General features: G+C 53.7%; 1 protein-coding gene and 1 long non-coding RNA gene across 2 annotated transcripts in view; one reads left to right on the top strand and one right to left on the bottom strand.

Annotated features, from left to right (window-relative positions):
• Shb (SH2 domain containing adaptor protein B) overlaps positions 1 to 18,423 on the bottom strand; it is a 183,484-nt gene that overhangs the window by 78,310 nt on the left and 86,751 nt on the right. Inside the window, exon 5 of the mRNA XM_015492129.1 lies at positions 7,193 to 7,313. Within this exon, the coding sequence (XP_015347615.1) occupies positions 7,193 to 7,313 (121 nt within the window). The remainder of the gene's footprint in view (positions 1 to 7,192; positions 7,314 to 18,423) is intronic.
• LOC125610689 lies at positions 13,206 to 17,379 on the top strand. Its single transcript, XR_007340690.1, has 3 exons — positions 13,206 to 14,058; positions 14,915 to 15,037; positions 15,772 to 17,379. It is a non-coding gene; the product is annotated as an uncharacterized LOC125610689 (long non-coding RNA).

Below are 18,423 nucleotides of genomic sequence, written 5' to 3'. Positions count from 1 at the left end.
CACCCACCCTGACTCCCCTGCAGGCCCTCAAGCCCTGTCCCCACCATAACCCTCTGGCCTAGATGACTGTCATAACCACAGAACCAAGGAACCAGTCCCCATGACTCTCCGGACTCTAATCCATCCTACACACCCAGGCTTCCCAAACAACTTCCTATCTGTCACACCCTGCGGGGTGTGTCCCCACAGCCTCCTGCCCTGCCCCAAACCTGGAAGCAGGCTGTAGGATGGGTGTAGGATGGCAGGAGCTTTGCTGCAATCCTGAGGCCCCGAGATGCATCCTGTAGCACCTGCAGCTTCAGATTTTTCACTGTCTTTGGGCTTCTGAATGGCAACATGGGGCTGGGGCAGGGGAAGGGAGTGAGCCCCTCTGTCCTGCGTTCCTGTTCCTCTACCTTGGGCACATTGCCCATTTCTCTCCCAACTGCCAGAAAGAAGGGCCAAGGGCTGCGTTCCTGAGGGCCTGGGCCCCTTACTGCCTGCCTGGTGCCAGCAGCACAGGGGACAATCCATGACAAGCCAGGCGGGGTGTGTGTGTCTATGCTCCTCCACTAAAGCTGAGAACAGAGTGGGACACAGCTGCCCCTCACTGGGCCAAAGCCAGCCCCCCATCCCCAGAAGATAGCACTGAGGCCAGCCTACTTGTGAAGGTGGCCATGTCCTGGGACTAGTCTAACTCTGCTCCTGCCAGGCCCCGGGAATCCAGAACCATAGGGTCTGAGAAATGAGTTAGTGTGGATCGAGGGCAGGGGACGCTGGCCCTGCTTGCTTGGTTCTGCACCAATCAGGGGCTCCATGAGAACAGGACTTTGTTCAATGAGAAATGGAAGCGCACAGAGCAGTACCAGTGAACGGCAGTGGGCGAGCGCTCTGGCTGGGTGAGGGAGCCCCACTGTCCCTCAACAGCAGGCGCGTCATCGGTGACAAACCCACAATCTGTTTACACTTGATTATCTCCTTCCTGTTCTGTAGGTAGGTCATTCTGGCAAATCATAGATCAGCCAGGGAACTCTGCACTGCCCTCAGCCAAGCCTCCCATCTGGCAGGCTGGAGAAGGTGAGGACAGGTTTCAAAACACTTCAAAGCCAAACTCAGGAGTCCCAGGTTAGATGCTGGGGGACCTGCTCTGCAGCTTGCTGTGCTGTGTGACCTTGGCCAGCACATACCCTTCTCTGGGCCTTGAGCAGAAAAAGGACACTGGACTACTCTTTAAGGATGGTTCCATCCTGTCGTCCTTGGTCAGAGGACAGCTGTGACCACCAGGACTGGCTGAACCCTGGGGCAATGTGGGGGTGGGCAGGCCAGGGAGGAGGACAGGCGAGCACAAGGGTGCACAGTTGAGGCACTGCAGGGCTGGGCCTGGGCGGCCTGACCTTCCAGCCACCAGAGACCTGGCCTGGAACAGGAAATGGAAAATTTAGATAGGAGGCCAGAAACAGCCTCTCTGACCCCAGCCACAACCCATGGACTTTCTCCTCTGAGAAGCGCTTGCAGGTCTTCAGAGGACCTCAGTTCAGAATTAGGGAACAGGAATCCAGGCCCCGAGGAACAGAGCAGGCTGTCAAAAAGGAGTGTGCCTGGCCGGGTGCAGGGGCGCATGCCTGTAATCCAGGTGGCTGGGGAGGCTGAGTCGGGAGGATCGTAAGTTCAAAGCCAGCCTCAGCAAAAGCAAGGCGCTAAGCAATTCAGTGAGACTCTGACTCTAAATAAAACACAAAAAGGACTGGGGATGTGGCTCAGTGGTCGAGGGCCCCTGGGTTCAATCCCTGGTACCAAAAATAAAAAGAATGTGCCTGTCAGCGTACATGCTCCTGGGAAGGCCCAGGGCCAGCTCCTCCTCACCACCTGGCAAGGCTGGAGTGGGGCCAGAGTTGCAGGACTGACAGGAGCCATCTGTAAGGAGCCCAGTCGCAGGACTCTCAGAAGCCCCGTGTGATTACACAAGCAGGTAACCTAAGGCTTTATAAAGTCATTTCAGACCCATTACCTCTTTGGTTGCTTATGACACCCAGTGAAAAAGACAGAATGTGGTTTTAAAGAGGACAAGAAGACACAAAATGGCTTTCTGGCCTTCAGAACCGGGAACCAGCTCTACTGGACGTGGCTACCAGCAATTAGAGTTCAAACGGGCAGAAAGAAGGCAGGTCATAGGCAAGAAGGACGGGGACGGCCACGTCAGGGCAGCAGGGCTCTGTGCAGATGACTTTCTTTTAATTTCCTCTTATTATGCTATAAAGTTGATTTAATAATAAAAACGTGCTAAGGACTTTTTAATGTGTAATTGCTTACATATTAAAAATTATGTGAAAATGCTTTCAATTAATGCTCAAGTGATTCATCTGGTGAGATGACACCTTGAACAATTTTATAAAGGAGGCTGAGAGGAAGGTTATAGTCACACCTACACCTGAGAAGGGGCCTCTGCAGCTGTAAACTGCCCAGCTACTTCCTCAGACCCTGGGGGATGCAAGTCCCCGCGTCTTGGCTGCACGGGAGGTCTGGAAGGTGCTGTGGGACCCCGTGTCTTCTGCTCTGTAAAATGGGCACCAGTTCGGCACGGGTTGCTGTGAGCATTAAATGAGCTAATTCTTGAAGCAGTGCCTTAGCACTCAGGGAAGCCCCTGCACAAGCTCGAGGCTGTCTTCTGAGTCACCACCGCCCTTGGGTACTGCTGGGAATTTCTGGGGCTGAAGGCCTGTGCAGGAATGATCTCAGCTGCAGAGACCTTGCTTCTAAGGCTGACCTGGGCTTCCTGATTCCAGTCCATTCTACAGGCTCTTGCTCCAGGGGCCCTTCCTGTCCGTAGCCTCGTTCACTCCTATGCAGAAGGTCCCATCGCCAGCCTCTGCTGCCAGCCCCAGCTCTCCTCCCCCTGCCCCCACAGACCACCCAAATGGGAAGCCAATTCCTCCCCTGAACTCCTAGAGAGTCACCTGCGCATCTCAGTGCATCAACACTGACCACTCCAGTCAGAACCCACCTCCCTGCTTCATGGATGTTCCTGGAAGGCAGTGGCGGTGCTGCCCATGCTCAGTCCAGCCTCCAGCACAGGATGGCCAGGAGCAAAGCGCACCGCAGCCTGAGGACCACCTACTCAATTGTCCTGTTGCTTTGGCAAGGATAAAAAAAACAGCTGGCAGGGGACGCCATGGAGACTGGCCAGAGATTCTGACGCACAGGATACCACATGAAGGGACAAGCAGCCCTCTGGTCCTCCACGCAGGGCTCACATGGGCACGTGTGCCGAATCTTACAGTGCTGACACTCCAGGGCTGGGCAGCCAGATCCACTGGGGACACAAGCCCAGGGCCCTTCCAACTGCACCAGCAGGTCTCCAGGTTCTCTGGGGACAAAGTCTCAGGAACAGGGAAAGAAGGGGCTGGGAAGCAGCCCGGCCAAGGACACCAAACACACAGGCGATGGAGGCCAGAAGCAGACCCAGGAAGGTTCTGGTTCTTTCTCTTTAATTTATACACGAGGAACCCAATGCCCAGGTGAGCATCCAGGCACAGAAGAGGTCAAGGCCAGCATCTGTGAGAAGGGCCAAGAAACAGGACCAAACAGCGGACACTGAGGAAGGACATAACAGACCCAACCAGACCCTTCCTGTGCAGAGCTGGTCTCTTCGTGGGGCTGGTCCTGGACGGCTAAGGACAGTCACGATGTATGGAAGGCAGGTCATGAGCTCAGGTGCCGCAGGTCCTTGGTTAATGCAGACCTCGGAGATCACTTGAGTCAACCCCACCGGAGACCTGATTCCCTTCCATGTCATCTCCCAAAGGCTGCCTTACCTCTGCTTGGAAACCTCTAGGGAAGGGGAGCTCTGTGCTTCACAAGAGAGCCGCCCATTTCATCCATGGGTTTAAAGAAACGCTAACATTCTTGAGCCTCAGTTTTCCTATCTGCAAAGTGGAACGACTGGACTAGATCTCTGGCTTTTTCCATCTCAGTGCTACGGGGTCTAAGGAGGCGCTGCTGGAGGTGCTGCCAGCGTGAGATGTGGTGGAAGGGGAGGCCCAGGCAGTCCGCGGCATCTGGGCTCTGGGGCCGAGCACCCAGCTTAAAGCCAGACGTAATTCCTGCAGGTGACACAAAGTGAAGTCTGTGGAGAGGGTGAGCTGAGGAGATGAGGGCATGAGAGGAGCCCCTGGGGAACAGGCACACCTCTCCATGCCCCCCATCTCAGCCACAGCCCCGGGGGGTGGGCCCAGTTCTTCATTTACAAAAGCTCCCCACACTACCTGCTGCGCGGAGCCAAGGGACGGGGGGGACAGAACCTCATCAGTTAAGTACAGCCCTAGATGGCAGCGCTGGGCAGGCCTGGAGAAGGCACTGCTGGGTGGTTAAAACAGGAAGTCAGCCCACACCTAACTAGCTGGGTTGTCTTGGCCTTGTTGCTGTAAACAAGTCCCAGAGGACCTGGCAGCTGCCTCCATTGTGTCTGTTACTGTCACCAACCCATCATGCATGTTTGGGGAAAAGCAGAGGCACCCAAGGCACGAGGGCCTCTGCCAACCCCAGCACCAACCTTCCTCCACCTTCTCCGCGGGTCCACTCAGCAGGCCGCTCCCCTTCTGGAGGATTCCCAAGCTGAGGCTCAGCCTGCCCCGATCACCACAGTGACACACAGGGAGCTCTGGATCACAGGGAGGTGTGACAAGATCGTCACCACCAGGAACATTCCTTCCAGTCACTTACATTCTTTAAAGCAAAAAAGGCTGGTAAACTGGGACCCAACCTCCAAAGAGCAGCAGTCCTGGGGCGCATCTCTGGAGAAGGGTGCAGGAGGTCCAACTGCCAAACCAACTCCCTGCCTCGGACCTGCCCACGATGTGCCCCCACAGAAATGCCCGAATCCCTCAGGATTAGTACCTGGCTACGCAGCGACCCCAGAGGCTCCAGGTAGGGCAGACCCTCCACCACACCCGGGCCCCACCTACCCTCTCCTCCTGTGGTATCCTGCTCCACACATCTAGCTGGGTGACCTGGAGAAGGGGCTTACTCCCCCCGATCCCCTCACCTGTAAACCTAGACATTGCCTCTGAAGGGACACTGAGATTCAGTGAGCACATACACTCAAGTGCCCAGAGCAAAGCCTGGTAGAGGCCCCAGCCTTGGGTCCCTCCTGCCATTTCTGCATGTCTGAGATGCCCCAGTGCCTGATGCACATGCCATATTCCTTCAGGACACCACCCCCAATCTTCCCGGCAATGCTTGGGCCACACCTGGCCTTCTGCCACCAACTTGCTGTGTGTCCTTGGGCAAGTCTCTCCCTCCCTAGACTCAGTTTCCTCATCTGTAAAGTGATGCTGTTGGATTGGATGGCCCTGAAGATCCACCCTGACACCGTGCATGGGCCACAGTGTCCCGGTTGCTCTAGTTACCACCACTCCTTTAAGCAGGTTGACAGAGCTCAGGACCACAGTTCCCTCCCCCTGTTGGCCTGAGGGCAGGAGAGCTGGTGGGCAGCGAGGACTCTACCAGCTGACCTGCTTCTCCAAATTGCGGGGATTTGGCTTGAAATCTCGGCCCCACACATTCAGCTCTCTGCTCCGCGGGGAGGACAGGAAGATGAGAGTGAGCCCCAGGGGCCTGGCCTAAGTCCACTTGGACAACTCCTCCCTGCCTTGCCCTGCAACAAGTGGCCAAGCACTTGGGAGGCCACACGATGGCCTTCTGTGAATGGGAACATGAGGCAGAGTCCTGGAGGCAGAGACCGGACTCACACCGTGATCCTTCCACCGTGGTGGGCTCTGCAGCCCTAGGAGTGAACGTCCAGCATGGGCCCAGCACACGCTAAGTGTTCTCTAAATGTCACTTCCTTCCCTTTCTTCTCCAAATTCAAGTGGAATCAGGTGGCAGAGCTCAAGGACAAGGACCTCAAACACACAGATAATAAGAGGCATTTGTACCCGAGTCCCCAGACATTCAGGACACCAATTCAACGGGCCCCCAAATCCCGGGTAGCTCCAAACCGGCTCCTGGTCACCCTCCTGCACTCTACAGGAGTGTCCCACTCCTGTTTCTGCCCTGTGTGGAGTCTGGGGGCCACCAACACGGCCGCTTTTCTGGATGGTCCTCCTGAGCCAGGAGGACCCACGTGGGGGCTTCTCTTCTCATGAGGTTCCCTCCAGCTTCCCACACCCCAAGAGGGCGGATGACCCTTCGCTCCAAGCATCCTGGTGAAAGCAGGCCTGGAGGGGCCTGTCCTCCTGGACACGCACAGGAAACAGCCACAAAGGGGAAAGTCTCCATGTTTCCTACAGAGGTGCTACAAAGCCCAGGTGCTCCATGCAGCTGCCGGTCCCAGGGTGAAGATATCTTGGCACATGGCCAAAGAGAATTTTGTCCCTACTAATGACTGGGTCTGCCCCCAGCTAGGTAATGAAAACAAGGTGACTCATCCTGCTTTCCCTTTTGCCCTGGCTGCTGGGAAGCTCTAAGAAAAGTTTTATGTCTCTAAGAATCTTTCCTCAGTGAGAAATTTCTGATAATCTTCCCCACATTTTCTCCCCACTTACTTCTCGGTCCCTGTTTTGCTTTAACTGCACATGGTACACTTCATCTGTGCCCTGACAGTTTTTCCTGGTGTAGGTGAAAAATAAGCCAGTACCTTGAAAGCACAAGCCCCTCCTGCTCCTTCCCCACCTCCCTGCCAAGTCCCTGTGTCCTAGGGCTTAAATGTAATTTGTCCCCACCAAAACTCATGCTGAGTTCATTAACTGTGTAAGGGGCCAGTGCTTGGAGGTGGGGCTTAGTGGGAGGGGCCAGTGTTGGAGGCAGGGCTTAGTGGGAGGGGCCAGTGTTGGAGGTAGGGCTTAGTGGGAGGGGCCAGTGTTGGAGGCAGGGCTTAGTGGGAGGGGCTGGTGTTAGGGGAGTGGAGGCCTCCTAAATAAACCAAAGCCTTTCCTTGGGTGGACGTTCTTGCTCCATGGGACTGGATTAGTTACCAGGAGAGCAGGCTGTTATAAAGAAAGGTCACCCCTTTTGTCTCTTTCTCACGTACCTGCTTGCCCTTTTGCTTTTTTCTGCTGTGATTTAATACAGCATGAGGTTCTGGCCAGATAGGATCACCTCAGCCTCTAGAATGAAGAACCATAATAAACCTCTTCCTCATAAACTCCCCAGTCTCATGTATTTTATTACAGCCACAGAAAATGAACTAAGACCCTGAACCTGTCATTCCACTTACCTGTCATGATCCTCTGGGCCTCGTAAGGCTCCATGTAGCCAGCGCTCTCCCCCTTTCCTGCTTTGCTCTTGAGATCATTCTTGGCATCAAAGGGATCTGAGTAGTCATCAGCTATGGTCACCTGCGGAGAAGAGGGAAGGGTATGAGGCCACTGTGGACGTTTTTTGTCTCACTTCAGTTCCTGACCAGGCTTTGCTTTAACAGATAAGCATGGAGAGGAAGGGAAGAGGGGTGGGAAGGGAGGCGGGAGCCCGCCTCAATGCCCAGCCGCCCAGCCTTGTGGGCTCAAAGTCCTTCAGGTAACCAGTGGGACCCACAAGGGCAGTGCTCTGGCACAGGGAAAGCCCCAGGGACCTGTCCACAGCCTGGTCAGTTCCAGGCACAGTGAGGTGAGACCAGAAGGGCATCTGGTGGAGATGTCAACAGGTACCAAGTGCAGAGGCCAGGACCTGGGCGGTATCCTTGGGGAACTTAATGTAATTTGTTACTCAGTTTAATGAAATGGAAATGGTGGAAAAGTTGGAAAGGAAATCACAGAAGGCCTAGAAATGCTGACATGCCCGGGGTGCTGGCGGAGGCACAGAAGAGCTGTCTAGAGATAATTGCGTTCAGTGCTCTATTTTCCCCGGGTCTGGAACACAACCACACCTTGGGTCATCAGACAACAATTTGGTGAGATCAACCCACTATAAAGATGACGGTGGCCCCAGAGAGGGCCTATGAAAATACAGAAGCAACTTGGGGAGGGATGGGCGGACGCTGGCGCCTGGAGGTGAGAGACCCAAAGACCCTTCTTCAACACCTGGAGCACTGAGGATCCCAGACTCCACCTAAGGATCCTGGACTCCAGGGGATCCCCCACCCTAGCTCCTGGGTCCTCACTTTTCTGATGGGGCCCAGCCCCGCCTCTCCCCAGAGAGAAGTTTCACTGCTGACAGAGGAAGAATGAGTCATCCGGGCAGGTCTGAGGGGGGAGGAGGCTCCCAGGAGAATGTGCCTACCTGGATTCTAACACCTCAGAGATCAAGTTCCACAACCCCCCACACCCCAGGAGGGGGGTAATTCTAGGGTGGAGGCAACCAGGCCACAGGGATACTCTCCTCCCACTTTTGACTTTCTAACCCTGAAGAGGGGAAAGAGCCAGAACCCCCACCACACAGCCTGGCTACACCAGTGCTCAGTGACTTCCCCTGGCTCAAGTCCTCAGTTTCCCAGCAGAGCCACCTGGCTGCGGGTCTAGGAGGGGGTAGGTTAGCTTTTTCCACAGCCCTTGGGGTTACATGATTTGTTATTTAAATCGTGAGCTTAATTAGAAACCACAGGAGCCCCGTCTCCCCCAGCTCCTGGAATGTAAGGCATTTGAGGGGCCTGTAAACTCAAGGGGAAGGAAAATCCCCCTTTGTCTGCCTGCTGAATGGCAGCTTGTGCCAGCAGCCCTGGCAGGGGGCACGGGTGACCGCCAGCTGCCCTGAATGTGATGGGTGGGTGTGTGGGGAGGTGGCAGGCTGTAGCTCAGTTCCCAGCACGTGGCTGTGGGTCCCTGCTCCCCAAACAGGAAGAGCCCACCAGTGGGGACCCAGGCTTGGGGTGCCCAGCACTGGAGCATCCATGGAAATGGGCGGGGCAGCGGCCAGGCCAGGCTCCCAGACCCGGCAGGCACTTCCAGATGCTGACACTGTAATAGCAGCCTTTCTGGAGACTCAATGAGCTCAAGTGACACCGGGCCAGGGAAAGAGGGGGGTTGGGAAGAGCTAGGCCTTGGGGATGTCTTTCATTTGATATTTCTACTCTACCATTTGCAGAACACATTAGGGAGAAAATTATACATGTGAAGCACAGTCAAACAGGACAGTTCAGATGCCCATCAGGGGCAGGGTTTTAAGTTCAAGGGACCAGATGTCCAAATGGAGAAAATAATGTTGCTGCTGTGGATGACATCTAATCTCATTTCTCTCACCCCAGACATCCTCACTGTCTCTTTTCAATGTGAACATCCTCCGTCTAGTCTGCAATGAGGGAGGGAAGATGTATTTCCCCAAAACAAAATCATTTAGGGGGATTTGCTGGGGAGCGTGGGGGGAGGGGTTGCGGTCTCCATAGTAATGTAGCACTGCAGCCCCTTCTCAGAGGTGCTCGGAAATGCTCTGTGATTTGCAAACAAGAGGCTTATAGGATATAAACCAATCTTTGTTCACCCTGGGATGGGAGCTCTGCCCCCCCTCCCCGTGAGTCAGCAGGCGCTATCTATATTTTCTAATTAAAATGAGATCTGAGCTCAAGCTGTCACCCGGCCCCAGCTGCCTGCCCTGGTTACTTCCGTTTCAGTAAGAATTTACAAATCCTAAAACCAGGAAAAGCCCCTGGTCTCTGCTGACATATGGATCCAGTTATACCTGCTGACAGTTGAAAATCCTTCCGTTTAAAAAAAAAAAAAAAAGTTTAGAATTCTGTTAGTTTAAGAAGCAAATCGGAAGGTTCCTAAAATGTATATTTAATCAGTCTGCTTTTCAACTTCAAAGCGAGGCTGGCGGAGGGAGGGGAACTGGAGGTTTGAGCAACCTGAAACTTGGCAAACACTACACCCAACTGTCCGACCTTAAGCAAAATCATGCCCTAGTTGGGAGTAAAAATTTAACCAGGTGCTGGGAGAGCTCAGCACGCAGTCAGCTAGAGCCCACACGTGCAGGGCCATGGGCGACAAGACCGGGTGGTGTGACCACTATCCAGGCTGCCTGGACTCACTGTGAGTCAAAGGGCAGGGAGGAGTTTCCCCGAAGGCTACCGCTCTTCTGTGTGTAGGAATGGGAATGAATTTCCCCAGATGCGGGTTTGGATTCCTGCTGGGGTTGCTTTTACTTTGCTTTAAATGCCTCAGTTAGCGGACAAATCCCATAAATCTAGCTGAACAATTCAACCAAAGGGAGCTGGCCAGGGCTTCTCTGTACAAGAAACTTGCCTTGGATTTTGGTCTCAGCTCAGTGGATTCCTTTCGGTGGCTGCTTGCAGCCACATGGGACAGGAGCAGAGCTGAAGTGATCACCCAGTGCACCTTCCTGCCTGCAGCGGAGGAGCTGAACAGCAGCAGCAGGACAGGGACCAGGGACATACCTCTTCCCGGCTCTCTCAGCCTTTCAGGATGGGTGCTAAACCTCAGGCAAGCACCTTATCCTGCTTTCAAACAAAACTGCAGATCCTAGGTCAGCCCAGAGCTCCTAAACAGACTCTACGGGCTCAGAAAGCGGTGAATCTGTGTTTGCAGTCTCCCAGAAGCCTGCTCCCTTGTTTTACAAAAGGCCCCTGAAGCTCAGAGACTCAGGACATTGCTGCAGCCACCCACCCAGCAAGCCAGCAGCAGGCCCTCAGGGCTAGCCCTCACACACCTCCTCACTCCTACTCTGGGGACCACAGTCTACCACAGTCTACCACACCCATCGCCTCTCCTACAAGACTCTCTGTCTGGGCTCCTTGCAGGCTTGGAGTTGGCTCTGTGTGTCTCTTTTCTGTTCTGCACATGCTGCTGGGTGGAACTCCATCCCTTCCAGTGGTCTAAACCCTGGTGTTTTTATTTTAGGGATTAGGATTAGCTCTGTGATAGGAAATATGCCTTCCTGTTCACCCCCACAGGGAAGTGCTAGAGGAAGGTGGGTGTGGCCACTTGGCAACACTTCCACAGAAGAGTTCAAGTTGCTTTTATGAGAGAGCTGCCACCTGTATGGAGAACTGGGGACTCTCCACATGCTCTCAGCAGAGATGTACATGGGCAGAGCCCCTTTGAAGGATGAGTTTTAGCAAAACCCACTGAAATCCCCAGTGATTTCACTTCTCAATATGTGGTGCCAAATGTATACAAAGGGATATGGGCAAAGATACTCACTGAAGCAAGTGATAATGAGAAACTAGCAATCACTACACCCATCACTATACCCATCAATGGGGGAACTGCTAAATCAACTGTGCTAGTTCCACACTATGGAATATTAAGCAGCAAATTTTAAAAAGGCATTTGCTTTACATGAGCCAACATAGTTCTTCATGATGTTGCTTTGAATGGAAAGGCAGCAACTGTAGGATGATAAATACATGGTAAACATTTATGAAAAGTGAAACAGAAACCTCTACTATAACATGAAGGAAAGGTCTGGGGAGAGGCAAGCCCCAAACCAACCCCTTCCTTTAGTAGGAAGAGGGACTGGGATAAGGGTCAAAGACGCTTCTGTGGTGTAGTGCCAATACAAGGGCAAACAAGAGCCCATTCATGTGTTATATGCAAAGCTAAACTTGCTGCAAAGCACTCCTCTTCCTCAAGCTATTTTTGGTACAGCAGACAGACTGTTTCCCAAACCTGTCTGAAGACAGGAATGGTCTGGAATGCTTGTTAAGACAACAGACTCCTTGCCCCCATAATCTGTGTATTTAACAAGCAACCCAGGTGATTCTTATCAGGAAAGTTAGGGAAACAATAAGCCAGCGTCAGCCACCACCACCCCACCCCCCCAGTCTGAAGGCAGGTCTCCAGACATTACTCGGGAATTTCACTTTTCCCAGCCCTGTTCAATAAAGTCAAGCAAGAAGTTCAGGTTACCGGTGGCTCCCCACTTTCTTCCCTAGGGGTCAGCCAGAGTGAGAGCTGACCCAACATGCCTTGGTCTTTCTCCACAATCTACCTGAAGCTGAGGGAAAGGCATCTCCGCGCAATTGGGAGGGCTGGCTCCAGACCGGACCACTCACCTGCACAGGGGGAAAGGGCCCCACAGGTGAGGCCCTGGCCTGGCTTCCCGGGTCCCAGACCTGAGGACTATGAGGCTTGCCGTTCCAAACCACAAATGTGTTCAGGTCAAGTCCACCTGGGCTCTCAGCAAACCCCTCCAGGAATATCACCCAGCTCCCAGAGGGAGCTACAAAAATGCACAGGGGTGTTCCTGCGTAAATAGCTCAAACCTGCTAGTAAGGAGGGATCTGTGAAAGCCCCTGCCAGCTTCCAGGAGTGAACCCCACTGACTTCACCACCCCACGGGCACCTCCTTTGTGCCACACAGTCCCCCTGCTGTTTGAGGAAACTGGCAGCTTGGCTGCGCTGGCTCAGTTCCAGGCTTGCTGGATTGTAGGGGTTGGGGGTCTCTGCTCTACTCTCCACTCCTTAGGAAACAAAGGGGTGACATCCTACGAGTTCCCAGATTCTTGCCAGGCCCATGACTTCTTTCTGCTCTACTCTAAAGCAAACTGCCTGAGAACACACTGAAAGCATCCTCAATGATTTCTCTCACTGATTTACCTCGAAGGCTGTATGTGAATTGCCTTAACAGTTTTGAGGTCCTGGGTCTCTTTGGGAATCTGACAACTGATGGAACTGTGGTTCCTCCATCACATTTATACACACCCAGGATGCCCTGGGCACATCACAGGCAGGTCATAAACCCAGGTTAATTTAGGACCAAGTCCCCTCACATTACAGCCACACACTCTTTGCCTTAGTTTGACAGCAGCTGCATGACCGAGGGGTGCTGACTCCACCCTCATTCAACAGGCACTATTCACCTGGCCAAAAAAATGGGTGACACAGGCCTGCCACTCAGCTGTGAGATGGAGGACGCAGGGAGAGGATGGGCCCCAGGCTCTTTGTCTTGGCTTATGGGCCGGAGCCTCCCTCGCTCTAGGGGTCCTTGAAGGTAAGTGAGTAACATGGGGGGCATAATGTGACAGCTGCAGCCAGACGGCTCGATGCTCTGTCCCTACTGGAGGGCTGCAATCCAGGCCCAGAGTCCTTCCTGGTCTTCCTTTGGGACCTGCTGTGACACAGGACCTAGCAGGCCTGATGTCCACAGGATGGAGGCTCTGTTGCCATGCCAACAAAGAGATGGCATTAAAGGAACAAGGATCTGGAGGTTGGAGAGGCCTTCCAATAGCCAGGGGGCCGCTCAGGGAAGAGGCAGTGGACAGATGTTCTGTGCAGACCCAGAAGCTAAACAGAGGCAAGCTCAGTGACTCAGGAAGGACATATGACAGCCAATAAAGAGACACGCTGCCTGGGAAAGGGAGCTCCTGCCACTCCAGATGTCCAAGCAGAAGCTCTGGTGCTTCTGCTCGGGTGGGAGGTCAGCTAATGGGATGCCACCTGCCTATGCTCCCCAGTGTCACTCAGGATACAGCTGACTCGACTTGGACATGCACATCTGAGCTGCCGGAGGCTGAGGTGGCCAGCTTTAAGGACTGTCCAGTAGACGGCTGTCTGCAGAACTCCCACCGTGACTGAGGTGGGCAGGTCTGGGGCTGCACAGATGCAACCGGCTCTGGGCTACCAGCTTTCTCTCTCGGGTGGAGTGGTCTGCTTCTCAGCTTCATGTGAATGTTGTGAGTACCAAATAAGATGATTGTCTGTGGTTTATGAAAGCTGAGTGCTTATTATAGGGCACATGAGACACCTCGGACCCACCCAGTGCTGTGTGAGCTGTACCATCCAGCACCTTAAGACCCATAAGAAGCTGGAAAGCTACTGGGAAAGATGAGGCAAGGATATGAGGAGAAACCCCACCAAGGCCTCAGTGACTCCACAAAGGAAATGGCTGCAATTAAGCATCATGACATCAGCTCCCAACAGGAACATGTTTGTGAACCATCTTTTCTCCCCACTCTTAGGCTTTGAGTAGGATACACCTCCTACTCAAAGCCTGGGACCCTCAAGGCCAGCTCTGCACTGGGAGACAGCAGTGTACTCCCCACCTACGCCCAGTGCCCGCGGCTTGGAGGGGCCCACAGAACTGGACCAGGACACACAAGCAAGTACCCATCCTCGCCTCTCCGTGTCATGGGCTCTGACCAGCACAGATCAACTCCCCTTACGGACGCGCCAATAAATCATTTCTGACATGGTAAGGAAATTAATTTGGGGAAGATTAATTAGCTACATTTGCGCACTCAGCCACAACTCCTGGAAATCAGAGGGCGGGAGGGCGCTCTTCCACCCTGACTTAGGAAGGGCTCCCTCTCCTCTTCCTAACCTGGCTCAGCCCTGCAGTCACTCCAAGTGCTAAGCTTCCCTTTTCCTGCAGGAGGGTCCCCACCAAGTCCTCTGCCCACATGCTCCAGAGGCGGAAGCTGCCACTGGACTGCCTTCACTATTAAAGTGGCCTTCCTGACGCTGAGCCGAGCTGAGCTCCGACTCTAGCCTCCGCCACCCATTTCTTTGCTCTTCCTTCAGTGGCGTATTGTAAATGCCCTTTATAGACCTGCCCCACCTCAAAAGGCCAAGAGGGGAGCTTCAAGTGGTCACCACTGCTCTTTCCAGTCCTGCCCCTCCCTTGGCTACAGCTGCCTGCCTAGACACCTGCAGGCCCCGGCTTGTCAGGAAAAACACATTCCAATCACAGCCTCTGCCAGCTCCTCTTGGGCCCCACTTGTCTGGCCCCTCTCACACACATGCTCACACCCACCCACTCTTTTTCTGTTTAGGCCCCTGGAGCTGAGCCCAGCCCTCCCTGTTTACCCCAGAAGGTCACTGCCAAGTGGCAGGGACAGGCTTGCCGGCATCTCTCCACCAGTGGGTGGTTGTATTTTGATCTTAGAAAGAGCTGAATCCTAGAATTTCTTAACTGCTTTCAGCCTGGGCCTATGGACAGAGAATTCACTGCATCTGTCCAGAAGACAGCACCCAGCTCTCCATAGTCACTACTGAAAGGCGGTCTAAATGATTGGGTCTCAAAACTTGTGCACACAATTTGTTCAAAGGAAACTTTACATGGAATCCCAATATGTACCGCTGAAGACATCCACACTCTGGAAATCATGAATCCACTGGGGACAGGAGACCCCGAGCAGAAATGAACATACCAAGACCAATGTCAGAAACAGGTAAAACACCTATGTTTCTTAACCCCCCAGGTCCGGGCTGCTTCTGCAATACCTGTAGAGCTATCTAATTTTCCCCTTTAAGTCATCCCTAAAATATCCTGGGCATATCCACCCCAACTGCCCCACTGGGAGAGCCCCCAGCTCCTCTTGCAAAAACCACTACCCAATGCTACAGATGGGAGATGGCTGCCAGACAGACTGGGTCCTCGTGGGGTCACCAGTTGTGCTTCCCTAGTTCTCCTCTGCAACCCCATCATCCCACACTCACCCTCCTAGACCGTCCTTTCTGATGTCCTGCTCAGGGGAACAAGTACACATCCAGGAGTGTGGGGCCACTGCCTAGACAACACTTGGTCCAGCCCCAGTGGGGAAGAGCAAGAGTAGGCCTCCCTTCTCCTGCAGAGCAAGGCTGAGAGGCCAGGAGACGCAGCGGTCAGGAGCTGGGGTGCGGGGGTCCAGTGGTTTTCCCTCTCTGGGCCTTGGACTCCTCCTCAACCATAAAATAGCAATGGGTAGAGGACTAACATAGGTTGCCAAGGTCATCTCAAGGACAAGAGCTACCAGAGGCTTTCAAGTAGACAAGGGACATATAAGCAGGGTGACAAAACCAACTCCCACCAAAACCAGAGCACCAGAGACCCTAAGTCATTTGTTGACCTACATATTTATAGCCTGCCTGCTTCCAAAACAGGGTTTGGACAACCTCATTTGAGGCATTTTTCCATTCCTGATAGGCATGGCTGGGCTGCTCCCTTCCCAAGAAAAGATGAGGAATGCCCGTGAGGCTTTCTCACGGTAAGAGAAGGCCCCGCTTGGTAAGAATAACTTCCAGTGTGCTCACCAGAAAAGTATGCACAGCACAACAGCAGACCAGCAGCATCCAGGAGCCAAGGCCCTTCCCGTGCGGGGGACCTACAGACACCAGGCATCTGGGGCCTGTCCAGGACCCGGGAGGAAGTGCACTCACTGCGTGGAGCCTGGTCCTCTACCAGGGCTTTCTGGGCTGGGGCTGTGATGAAAGGGGAGAGGCTGTGGGGGCTGGTGCAGCCCACTGCAGCCCACAGGCGGTAAGCGTTGCAGAACGGCACTAAGTGAAGGGTCATTTCTCTCCGAATGGGGCCCATTAGGATGATTCATGCACATCTTCCACACGAGCCGCAGGGCGGACCAGGGCATCATTAGGCACAGGCAGCTCCAACCAGCTGCCCTCCCCAACAGTCACTTTCTTTTTATTGAGGACATTGCAGCACTGGCCACAACTACCACCACTCACTGTGTTTGATGGTTCCCAATTACACTCAGCTTAATGGTGGATACTCAATAAACATTGATGTACTTTTTAAAGTAATGTGTCTTCTCATATTCTCTAGCAGCCAAGGCTTGAAGATTTTTTTTTTTTTGGTGGTGGTCCTGGGGATTGAACCCAGGAATGCTCTACCATTGAGCCACATCCCCAGCCCTTTTATTTTCTTTTGAGACAGGGTCTTGCTAAGTTGCCTAGACTGACCTCGAACTTGCAATCCTCCTGCCTCAGACCCTGTTAGTCGCTAGGATTACAGGTGTGCGCCACCATATCTGGTTTGACGAACTTTCTCATATAGGCTAAGAAACTGTCCCTGTGCACCAGACACTGTTTCTCACATAATTTGGCACTTTCTAAGGGACAGGAAAGTAGCTGTAGATAGAACTCTGCAACGTCCCAGGCATCTGCGATGGTGCCGATCACTGTTCAGGACTACTCGCTGCGTGCCTGCTTGTGCGGAGCTCTGGGCAAGGGGTACCAAAGAGTCTGCAGTGGGGGCTGGAAGATGGTATCAATCAGGTTACCTCCCCAGAGGGATCTGGCATGGTTAAGGACAGAAGCCATTCAGTCACACGTGCCAGGCAGAGGGAGAAGCACACTGGGAAGGCCCTTCCACTTGCCCTGGATCACAGCTGTGTGCAGGCTGCTGCTCTCAGCCCCGACCTGGAGGGCAGGCTCTGGACATGCTTCCCTTTACCACTGCCCCATTTCCAGACCCTGGAAAAAGCCCTCAGGCACAGAGCGCAGATGCCAGCCAGCTGGAAAACGCCAGACTGGGAAGGCAGGAGGCACGCAGTGAGGCCTGACAGCATCTGCTGCCTGGACCAGGAAGAGCTCCTGGAGAGAGAGAGAGGAGAAGAGAAGGACGGGCAGATAGCCCCAGGCTCCCATTCACTCAGGCCCTGCCCCAGCTCCATCCCAATTCTCCTAAGTTTGTTTCCTCACTGTCAGATGCGTAAAAAAAAATCTCCGCTCCTCATCTGTCTCTGGGATTCTGAGCAGATCATGGCTTTGCAAAAGCGATGGAGTCTACACAGAATCAGGAGTCAGGTGTCCCCAGAAGTCACCCTCCCTAGTGCAGGCAGCCTCCCCCAGAAATGCCCATGTGTCATTTTCTCCTAGGCCAAGCCCACTGTCCCAGGGATCAAGCAGGCATGTCCTGAAGAAAGTACTTGGATGAGAAAAAAAAATGGGACCCTGATAGGCCTCTGAGTCCCTGCAGAAGCCTACACAGTCTGCCCTGCAGCTTCAGGGCAGGCCTAGAGCTGCCGCGCCAAAGGGTGGGCGTGTGTGTCCACTTGAGACAAAAGTGGCATAGGCCCTTCCGGAATGAGCCCAGGGGTGGCCCCATGAAGCCCCTCAGGGCTGGCTACTGGTATATCCAAACACCAGTGTCCACTTGGCCCACTCCAGAGATGCCGGAGACCAGGCTCACTTACAATAGTGACGCCTTTCCTGGTGAATCCCCTCTGTGCAAACAAATGCAGCTCAGGCCACAATCAGAAGTACAGAAGGGGGGAAACTGACCAAGGCCTGTGGCACCTTGGACCAGGGAACACCAGTTCCAGATGGGTGAGTTACCTGGGGACACACACTATGCAGCCCACAACAGGCAAGGGGTCTATGTATCTAATGAGATCCTTCTTGCCATTTCAGCCATTGACATAATTGGGTTTTAAAACAGTACTTATAAAAGGATTCCTGTCTTCTAAAATCACCACCACAGAAAAGAAGTCTGTCATAGACACAGAAAAAGGACTGGAAGAAAATGCAATAGAACACAGCACTTGCTCTTCCCTCCAGTCTCCTGCTTCTCCACAAGGCCTTCTCCTGGCCCCCGCTGCCTGCTGCTCCCCTCTGGTCAGAACCTCCAGGGCCTGGGGGTGAACTGGTGGACACAGAGACTGAACTTTCCAGGCCTGGGAACGCTCTCTACCCCAGCAGCTTCCCTCCAAGGCCCTGGACCCCTTGCTGCACTTGCCCAGATGCCTATTTTGTAAACACATAAGTGATTGTAGGTTGTGGCAGCTTTTTCCTTGAAAGCTCATGGGCCCAAGGCTTCTAGCATGAGGGTGGTTCAGTT

The sequence above is a fragment of the Marmota marmota genome, unplaced genomic scaffold (genome assembly GCF_001458135.2).
Source record: "Marmota marmota marmota unplaced genomic scaffold, marMar, whole genome shotgun sequence".
Lineage (NCBI taxonomy): Eukaryota > Metazoa > Chordata > Mammalia > Rodentia > Sciuridae > Marmota > Marmota marmota.
The sequence above is the reverse complement of the archived record's forward strand: the minus strand, read 5'-3'. Positions and strand labels throughout refer to the sequence as shown.